Source organism: Tachysurus vachellii, chromosome 8 (genome assembly GCF_030014155.1).
Source record: "Tachysurus vachellii isolate PV-2020 chromosome 8, HZAU_Pvac_v1, whole genome shotgun sequence".
NCBI classification, from domain to species: Eukaryota; Metazoa; Chordata; class Actinopteri; order Siluriformes; family Bagridae; genus Tachysurus; species Tachysurus vachellii.
This window is the reverse complement of record NC_083467.1, coordinates 720,001-730,000: the sequence shown is the minus strand read 5'-3', so window position 1 is coordinate 730,000 and position 10,000 is coordinate 720,001. Positions and strand designations below refer to the sequence as shown.

Below are 10,000 nucleotides of genomic sequence, written 5' to 3'. Positions count from 1 at the left end.
TGATGATTCGTAACGTTTTCATGATCATTTTCAGTTCCAGATGCCAATCACGTGGGCCACCTGGAAACAGAGCAAGCGCCGGAGCTCAACCACGTGGGCCATCTCAGTTTGGAACAGGTCCCCGATTCCAACCATGTAAGCCACGTAGAATTGGAACGTGCCCCAGACTCCAATCACGTGAGCTGCCTCGATTCGGAGCAGCCCCAGGAACCGCCACCTTTGCCCCCTAGTCTCCATGACAATCACCTGGAGGAGGATGAGGAGGCTGATCAGAGGAATGCAGGAGGCAACCCAGAGGAAGATGAGCTGAAGCAGAGGGCGAGGGAGGAAGGGCGCGAACTGAACACAGAGCTCCGAGTCCTTATCACCAAGGAGATCAGGAAGCCGGGTCGGCGTAAGTGCACTTGCTGGGGGTCATATTCAACAAAATGTGGAGTACGCAAAGCAAGATAGAAGAATATCTAATTCTTAGATGCCCCAAGAAAAGTCTTCCTTAAACAATGATGAGGGAAGTATAGGTATGTGATGACGTTTCAGTCCTACATCACGTTAATCGGGTAACGTTTAGAACAAGCGATTTCTTCAGCTAAATTATTTACGTACGTTTTCCTCAGTTGCTTCTCAGGGTATTAAAAAAAAATAGGCTGTTCAGTTACAGTGAGGTGATGAGCTCTAATGTCTCTAAACTCAAGGCAAGACGCTACACTACAGGTTTAGGGGTCGTTTATGAAAACTAACCGTATTATGGTAATCAGTGTTTTGGGAAATTCTGGTGATTGACATCAGAATTGTTGTTGTTGCTGTTTGTGTGAAGCCCTTTTTATCTCTGAAGCGTACTTACTGTAATAAAGTAGACGATCGTGCTCTAAAGGATCTTATTCACTCTCTTCTCTCCACCGTATTTCTGTCCTCATATAGGTTACGAGAGAATCTTCTACCTCCTAAAGCAGATCCAAGGCAGTCTGGAAACGAGACTCGTCTTCCTGCAGAACATCATTAAAGAGGCGGCGAGGTTAGACGCCACGCTAGGACAAAGTCCTCCTGTCCATCACTTTTTAATCAAGAAGTTTTAATTTGTTAATCAAAAAAACGACGAGAGTCGAAAGCGAGAACGAAAATTGGCCGTTTCATTTCTGTTAAATTCAGACGTTTTTTGCGAACAGTCCAGTTTATTCTCCCTCTCCTTATTTTCAGATTTAAAAAGCGAGTGCTGATCGAGCAGCTGGAGAACTTCCTGGAAGAGATCCACTTACGGGCGAACACCATGAACCATCTGGACGGCTTCTGATCGCAGACCACACGCAGCACTTTTCTGTGTAATCACACCTCAGGGCAAAAGGGCAAATTTAGAATCTTACCCCCACCTCATGTCCCATTCCTGTGCTCCTCTCATCTCTTTATCTTTCTCCTGTTTTATGCCAAAGATGAACGGATGATGAACGGATCGCCTGTTATAAAATTTCCAACGTTTATTGCAGATGAATTTTCGAAAATTAGATTTGATTTTGATTGTAAATAAGAAAAAGGTCTGTTTATGATTTGGCTCAAATTTGGACGTCTCACCTGGTCTCCGGGAGTCAGAGATCAAACACTCAACAGCATTAATACAGTTCCTTTAACATCAGTTTAGCAAAATTTATATTTTAGAGTCGTTATTCTCCGCACCACGGAATGCTGGGAATGTCTCCGTTTCTTTTCTCACCTTTTTCGGCTCCGTCCTTCGACGTCTTCATCGTCTGTCTGATCTTCACACCGACACATTGGCGATCTCTCGCCTCCACACAGGGACCAAGTGCTCCGACTCGGCGTACGGACTATTTTGGGCAAGTTGTACAAATGTAAATACTGAAATCTGAAGTATTATTTAAAGGAGGTTTTTCACAAGCCTGCACTTCTTTTTTTTTTTTTTTTTTTTTTTTTTTTGTATTTGGATGGATAAAATTTCTATTTTATACTGTGACTATTTGAAATAAAAAAAAAGAAATAAATAACACAGGCTTTGTTTTAGTTTGTGTTAAAGAGAGAAACTGAAAAGGAGAAGAGAATAAATGCACGACTCCGTGTTCTGGTGCAAAAAGTAGTGTTTATTTACAGATATGTACAAATCCCTCTTATTGGTCCCCCGAATGATTTTTCACCCCCAGCTACCCCACGAGGGAGGAGAGCGAGAGTGAGAGAGAGAGAGAGATGGGGTTTGTGTGTTACAGGGTGCTTGTGTGCATGTTGTAGACTCTGTGAAGTTGTTTTCTACTCCACTGGATTCATCACTCTGCCTATAAATAGCATTGAACCTGAAGGAAAGAAAAACATGGAAGTAAATTTGAGAACGAGGCGTGATCGTGGGGGCCGAGCACTTTTCTCCCAAAACATCAGCCTTTACGGAGAACAGAGGCCACTGGGCTCAACAGTTCTTGTTCCCAAGAAGATATATCGATATCAAACAAAGTAAGCCGACTTCATTTGAAAGTGAAAGTGACATACGGTTACGTACACACAATTCATTCTCTGCATTTAACCCATCCAAAGTGAACACACACACACACACACACACACACACACACACACCCGGTGCAGCGGGCAGACATTTATGCTGCGGCGCCCAGGGAGCAGTTGGGGGGGTTCGGTGCCTTGCTCAAGGGCACCTCAGGCGTGGTATTGCCGGCCTGAGACTCGAACCCACAACCTTAGGGTTAGGAGTCAAACTCTCTAACCATTAGGCCCAGTTTTTGCATATCCCAGGCTATTATGAGCCTGGGGTCAGAGCGCAGGGTCAGTCATTCAGTGCTAAAGTGATCAGATCTTGGTATATAAATTTAGCACTAGATTATATTAACACACGAGCTGGAGCACAGTTTGGCCTTACCTCTATTTACACGGCGTAGGATGAAGAGGAACGGGCGGTCCGCCTTCAACACGGGGGCTCTGGATCTTTTCAACAGCACCATGGCTACAAAAAACAACACGATGTTCGATTACAAAAAAAACAGCTGTACAACTGACAGCCATAACAAAATGTGGTGTTGATTCAGGGAACAATAAATTAAACTAATGTACAGTATGTCTACCTTAGATTTACAGTATAATTAGGAATAAAACACTACACACACACACACACACACACACACACACACACACACAAACACACAACCTTAACTTTTACTAGCTCACTTTTACGTGCAGGATATACAGTGTTTACATGAGTTAAATAATTAAATAAAATGATAATATAGGATTAATTTACAGATGTGTGTGTGTACTATGAACATAATATACGGATGGCTATTACTAAAACAGTCATTTACAGATGTGTATGTAGATCCAGCACACGTACAGTCCTAACACAGAGTCTACGTTCAGACCGATTCTTAACGCTAACCTGTGGCTGCTGCTGCTGCAGTTCCATCCTCCGTCACGTCTATCATGGCTTGATGGATGGCCTCTGACACATAGAAACCCTCTGTATCTAAGAGGTCAATCATTTCAGAACAAATACTAGCAAGTCTTTGTGTATTCAGTGCAAAAGACAGTGAGGATAGTTTCCAAAGTGTCCACGATAATGATGATGTGACTTTCTAAATTCATCACGTTCACTGACGGTTACAGCGCTCTGGACTTCACACAGAGTTTAACAGCAACAGATTCCAACAGATTCCAAATGGCACATGAAATGAACCTGCTGACAGCTTCGAACAATAAGTTAGTAACACATACCTGGCCATGGAACAACTGAGCAATAACTTTTGGTGTCTTAAAAATTGGGACTACAAACATAAGGGGTTTGAAATGAACCTTTTCGCTCACCAGCCACTTCGGTTCACAGACAATCACAGATAATAATAATAACATCATTATTTGTGATTTCATACACGAGCCATATGCAGTTTGTCACTTGGGATTAAAATTTCTACTTTTATTTTCTAGGTCTTCTTTGACGTTCCTCTGTACACTGGGTTTAGTAATCCAGGTAAGCATCACCACATTGTTATGTTTTCACTATTGCTTTAACATATATGAACCAGCACGATGTTATTTGTTGTGTGGTGACGTATGTTCAAGTAAGCCAGATATGCACATATACTGCACAATTAAAGGGGGGGTCTCCGATTTTTGAGAAATGCTTCAGAAAACTGAGTCGGGCCGCATAATAAACAAAAACAAAACTAACGTGTAGCCAATGAGCAGAAAGGGGCGTGTCTTGTCAATATGGGCGGAGAGAGTGTTCAGTGCGCATGTGTGACATTAGCAGAAAGCGGTTTTAACATTGACATGGAGGATAAAAACAAAGAAAGAAAGAGAAGAAAGACTTACGATAAGGTAAGAAGTAGGACGTGTTAATATAGGATCAGCTTTCCAGCGCTGGAGAGAACTGAAGGAGCAGGAAGTTGGTCACATATTCACAGATTGGAGTTTCCTGAGTCAATAACTCCTGAGATAAACACTGTTACTACACAAATAACACCTCTTTTCTATCGTAGTAATGTAGAGACGCAGCTACAACCGTGTTTTGTGTAGTAACAGTGTTTAGCTCAGGAGTTATTGACTCGGGAAACTCCAATCTGTGAATATGTGACCAACTTTACTTAAGACGCCGAGGCGCTTTTTTCCTTCTCGATAGGTGAGTAACGTTGGTTTTGCTTTGTTACACAGAACTAATATATGTCTTTGTCCTTTACATGATTATGCTTGTGTGTCATTTTTGCTTGTTTGTTTATCTACAATCGTATTGTTCTTCACTTCAGCTGTGATAAAGACACATTTCTTTCCGTTAGTTGCCTTGGTTACGTATGTATGTGTGGGCGGAGCTATCGAAAAAAGGGGTGGGACCCATTTGGGTTAGGGGCGTGTTTGTTTTGGTGATTTTATATGTCAACATTGGCTTTCAAACAACGGAGACCTCACCTTTGAGCTGTATTTAATACATCATGATGACGTTCAGTGTTTGTGGTAAATCTGCACAGATTTGACTTACATAAACTTCCCCAAGAAATGAATGAATAAATGAACATAATTTTTCAATTTTTACACCAATATCCTGTAGTAGACTCATAACATAAGCATAACATTGTCAAATATTGTTCAAATATGTATGGACCTGACTATAGATTTGTGGCAGACTGAATATTGAATCAAAACTCATTCATTCATTCATTCACTCATCTTCTACCGCTTATCCTGTGGGGAGCCTGTGCCTATCTCAGGCGTCATCGGGCATCAAGGCAGGATACACCCTGGACGGAGTGCCAACCCATCACAGGGCACACACACACACTCTCTCATTCACTCATGCAATCACACACTACGGACAATTTACCAGAGATGCCAATCAACCTACCATGCATGTCTTTGGACCGGGGGAGGAAACCGGAGTACCCGGAGGAAACCCCCGAGGCACGGGGAGAACATGCAAACTCCACACACATGAATCAAAACTATTTCTCAAATAAATAATAACTATTGCAATGAGATGTACATCGTTATCTGAGGTTTCAGCATATCTACCTGATATACCTCTGAAGTCAGCAACGAAGGGATCGAACGCGTCTGAAATACCGAGTGACTGGAGGACGGGCTTCAGGTTGAGCCGAGACTGCAGTTTAAACCTAAAACACACAGCCACAATAAGTCTGGTAGATACAAGTCTGGTGATTTCACGGTTCATTCTACGGTGTTTCTTTGGTCAGTTCTATGCCACCTGGGAAGGAAGACGTCCATTTTGGTGAGACGCAGTCCTGTATCCCAGAATGCCACAGTGCGGCCGGTGAGTTGTGTTTGAAACAGTGAGAGTGGGGTCTTTCTGTCACTCGGTATTACCAGCAAAAGGCTTAGGGATTTGCCAAAGTAGGGCAGCTCGAGGACGGCGTAGCGATGATCTGATGGCAAATGAAACTGACCTGCAAGCAAAAATGAGGTGGTACAAGAAGTAAACATCAATTCAACTCAATAATCTCAATAATACATTTATTTAATGTTGTGGCAGATGAAAGCAGCAAAAAAACACAGGTTTACTCACCGAACATGACTTTGGTCGACTGGTACATCATGGGGACGTTGATGGTGCTGCCATTAGCCAAAGAGAAAGGCCGGTTTTGTGTCCCTCTGAACAGAAACTGTTTCTGCCAGATGCCCTGGAAGTCCACTGAGCTCAGCAATGCCATATAAGGCACCGTGACCCACCATGAGCCCTCTGTTATTGCGTCTGTCTCCTCACCTGCTTGAAGCGAACCATCTCAAATAAAAACTAGCTCAGTGAATCCTAATTATCACTGTTAAGCATCCTACATATACAGTGTGGCCCTCTACTATACCCAAATGACACAAAAGCTCATGCTGTCATGCCGAATGATACATATTCCATTTATACCACACCAGTATGTCAAGGATAAAGGTATTTGATTAGAAAGGAGTAGATGTGGAGGTGGTGGTGCAGAATACTTAATCAGAATGATCAGATTCTGGTGTTAATTCTAACTCTGTTAAGGCAAACATACAGTAAGAATGATTCAACTCACCGCTGCTTGTTGGTTCTTGGAATTGACCTTGTGTGTAATTGGGAAGGCTGAAGTTTACACTAATCAGGCTGCTGTTGCACCACTGCATAGCATCCTGGGTAAATTCTGGCCGAAGGTGGACGCCGCTCTGGATGAGCAGGGTGTTAGTAAACTGGAGACGAGCACCCTGGGCAGAATTGTACAGGTCACATCTGCTCTGAGATCCAGTCTCCAGGATACTAGAGTCTATGGACAGAATGCAGGCAAATGTGGCATTCATGAGCTACCGAGTGCTTGGTCCAGAAACAAGCCCTGATGATGTTGTGCCTCTGTTTAATAGTAAACCTCCAAACTCCAAATCCTGGTCCTGCTCATTTTAGTGTTTAGTGTTTAGACCCCAACAAACCCACTCCAACTCAGGAAGGGCTGTTCATCTATTCCAATTTGTTCATTGCTCAAATCTCAAGTCCACCAATTCTGCTTTGCTAGACTGAAATTAACGGGGAAGTTTTTATAGTGCTATAGTCCAAATTACGTGATGCCCAACACTGAAGTGTAAAGTAAGGGCACTGTCTTCTCACGGTACCTCAAAAGGCAATAATACAATGACACGATCCCTTTAATCCAACAAAAAACAATTTGTAGCTCACCGTTGGTGTCGAATCCTACGGTTCTTTCAAGCTGCGCCAATGTGTTGCCCCTTGCACCGAGCTGCAACACTCTCAGACCCAGAGAGATGCTTGCTGGAGACACAATCAAGTTGGAGCTGTTATCTTTCTTGGCGAGCGCTCGGTAGACGCTGGTGCCGAACTCGGTGTCAAAATTAGTAACTGAATCGCCATGGCATGTTCTCCTCTCCACCATCATTAGACAGAGAAAGGAGGTCAATGACAGGTGACGCATAGCCGCACTAGACACCTGAAACACTTAAAAATATGTGTTCTGCTATCAAATAAACAGACATATCCATAAGAACTTGCTTTCTATTACAAAGACCTTAAAATTTAAGACCAAGAAATGATCAGTATTAGTATTAATGTATTAGCTTCTATCTGCTGAAAAGTGTTGTTGCAGAAGTCCATGAACTTGTCTGTTAGTCCACTATCCTAACACACAAACAGCATGAAGTAGATCTGATCCCCAGCAGCCAGTGTTTAAAGACATGATGCTATCACTTTTACAGTTGCATAATGAATAATATTGTGACTTGTTCAACTCTATTATACAGTGTTTCTACAATCTACCTGGATTACCTGAATTCCAGCATCTTACCTGGCTAAGGATGGATATTATTCACAGCACTCGCACCACTGATCCCGGGCAAATCTGTGTTGTTTCTTCTGAAGTAACTGAGGAAGTTCTCGGTCATGAGACCCCATTTAAAGAGGGAGCCGACGACGTCTGTACCACTCCGTCAGAATTCCTTGGACTAGTAGGAGACAGGCAGCGGAAGGCTTGAACCACTGAGCAAATCCGTGCTCGAGCTGGGAAAATGCATACACACACACACACCTCTTGGCTCTGGTTCTACTAATGAGGTGATGTTACTTCATTACACAAGTGGGCTTTTCTTTTGGACGGGACATTTAAAATTCAGTCAGCGTTTCTCTTCATGTTTGTTCATTACTTATTTAATATGAAAATAAAATCTCTCATATATATATGTACACACACACACACACACACACACACACACACACACACTTTTTCCCCCATAATGTTTTTAATTCTTAATCCTTTATTTTAATACTATACAGTGAACCAGGTTCTGTTCAAACGTTTCCCAGCATTCCATCCAACCATCTTTTGAATATTTAGGATTGATAGCAGATCGTCACGGTGATCAGAATGAATAATGAAATAAGCCTTTGAATTATGACTGAAGTAATGAAACACGCCATAAAATGTTTACTGAAAATAAAATTGATCCATTTTTGTCTGTTTTAGTTAAAAGTTCATTGTTTCATCAAAATCGGTGTAGTAATTTCTAGCACCTGAGTGTGTGACATTCTGCTGAATATTTACCTGTAACATCACACCCAGAAGTGTTTTATTTCTTTTACACCACAATGATTGTTATCCCTTAAAGAACAACACGTTTGTTTGTGGTCAGTGTAATATCGAGCTGTAACATTCTCCCGTCTCATGTCCTTATTTTCGGATTAGTGGAACTGGAGGCCAGCGGCGCCAGTGCCGGTGTCGCAGGAGTGACGTGCCAGGTACACTTAGGGGATTAAGAACGATTGAAACAAAAGCAACATGTGAAAGGACACACCTAATGTGTGTGTGTGTGTGTGTGTGTGTGTGTGTGTGTGTGTGTGTGTGTGTGGTGGTGAGAATATGGTTTGCGTGCCTTTAATGTAATATGTGTATTCTTGTACAAATCCACCCCAGTCTTCCTTGATGAAGCTCTCTTATCTTTTATCCCCATAACACAACTGTCTAATGTTTGTGTTCTGTTTAAACAGAATTAGCTTCGGAGCAACACAGTTATGAACTATTACAATTTTATCTGTTCAAAAAGTCTTGTCATTTAATTAATTACAGAAAAGTGGTATACTGGACTGTAATGAACCGAATTCATGTCGTTTTTGCTAAAACTTTAACAACGAACATACAATAACCCGAAATTTAGCAATGCATTTTAAGTTATTTAAAAAATATATGTTGTGTAACTTTTAGTAGACTTTCTAATCCAAAGCAACTTACAATTCTTTCACTATTTTTCTGCAAGTTAAAGTTTAAAGGCTTTGCTCTGAGGTCCTGGGATTTGAACTTCGACTCTTGTGAACATTGGTGCAGCATCTTAACCTCTACGCTGCTCTGTCAGTAGCTCATGTGAAGGTACATCACATTCCAGCCCGTGTTCCTGTGCTAGTCCCTACAGCCTGGACGAGACGACACAATGTCCACACGATGGCTTCTTTGTCCACACAATCGCATCCTTCGAGCTGTATTTTTTCCCCAGGTTTCGGCACCAGTGTGGCACAACACGACGCAAGAACTCACAAGAATCAGGGTGAGATGATCAGTGAGTGTTTATTAGTTCCTGCAGCCCTGTAACTGAGAACACTGAACATTACCTGAAACTGCTGTCACATGATTGGCTGCTGGAATGATTACATGAATGATTAGGTGTGAAGGTGTTCCTAAGTTTGTACCACTCTCAAACTCGTGTTAGCATCATATGCTTCTATAATATACTATATATAATATATAGTACATAATGCTTCATTTCAGCCTTATTGTTCCTTTACCCCAAGCTTGGCACACCGTGTTGTTCAGGTGCTCAGGGGAAAGATGGCCAATACCAGTCACTCCGCTCCAGTTCTCTCTTACATTTGCATTAAAATACTTTCTGCGTCAACACATTGCCACAGCGTCGTAACTTTTGCTTAACTATTCAACACTTTTTATTACAAATGCTGATTAATGATTAAATCACTATTATTAAACAACTTCCTGTGTTTTCAACAATAAAAACAGGACACTGTTACTGCTTCTGGTCACAT

General features: G+C 41.9%; 3 protein-coding genes across 4 annotated transcripts in view; 1 reads left to right on the top strand and 2 right to left on the bottom strand.

Moving 5' to 3' along the window:
• ints6 (integrator complex subunit 6) overlaps nt 1-1,886 on the top strand; it is a 10,798-nt gene extending 8,912 nt beyond the window's left edge. Inside the window, exons 16-18 of one of the 2 annotated variants that reach the window (XR_009648930.1) lie at nt 35-518; nt 919-1,012; nt 1,195-1,211. Coding sequence is in view for 1 of the 2 variants with exons in the window: in XM_060875650.1 (XP_060731633.1) it covers nt 35-394; nt 919-1,012; nt 1,195-1,288 (548 nt within the window). In the remaining variant the exon portion in view is untranslated. Of the gene's footprint in view, nt 1-34; nt 519-918; nt 1,013-1,194 lie in introns of both variants that reach the window. The other variant, XM_060875650.1, reaches the window with a different exon arrangement.
• Nucleotides 1,887-2,232: 346 nt separating this feature from the next.
• serpine3 (serpin peptidase inhibitor, clade E (nexin, plasminogen activator inhibitor type 1), member 3) lies at nt 2,233-7,391 on the bottom strand. Its single transcript, XM_060877226.1, has 8 exons — nt 7,139-7,391; nt 6,510-6,734; nt 6,011-6,208; nt 5,693-5,891; nt 5,500-5,600; nt 3,377-3,463; nt 2,864-2,947; nt 2,233-2,291 (listed from the first exon to the last, which is right to left on the bottom strand). The coding sequence occupies exons 1-8, from the start codon at nt 7,389-7,391 to the stop codon at nt 2,248-2,250; spliced, it is 1,191 nt and encodes a 396-aa protein (XP_060733209.1). The 3' UTR covers nt 2,233-2,247.
• Nucleotides 7,392-9,522: 2,131 nt separating this feature from the next.
• The window catches only part of LOC132850583 (serine/threonine-protein kinase Nek5), a 13,272-nt gene continuing 12,794 nt past the window's right edge, over nt 9,523-10,000 (bottom strand). The window contains exon 22 of the mRNA XM_060877225.1: nt 9,523-10,000. This exon is cut by the window's right edge and continues 218 nt beyond it. The gene's annotated coding sequence lies outside the window, so the exon portion shown is untranslated.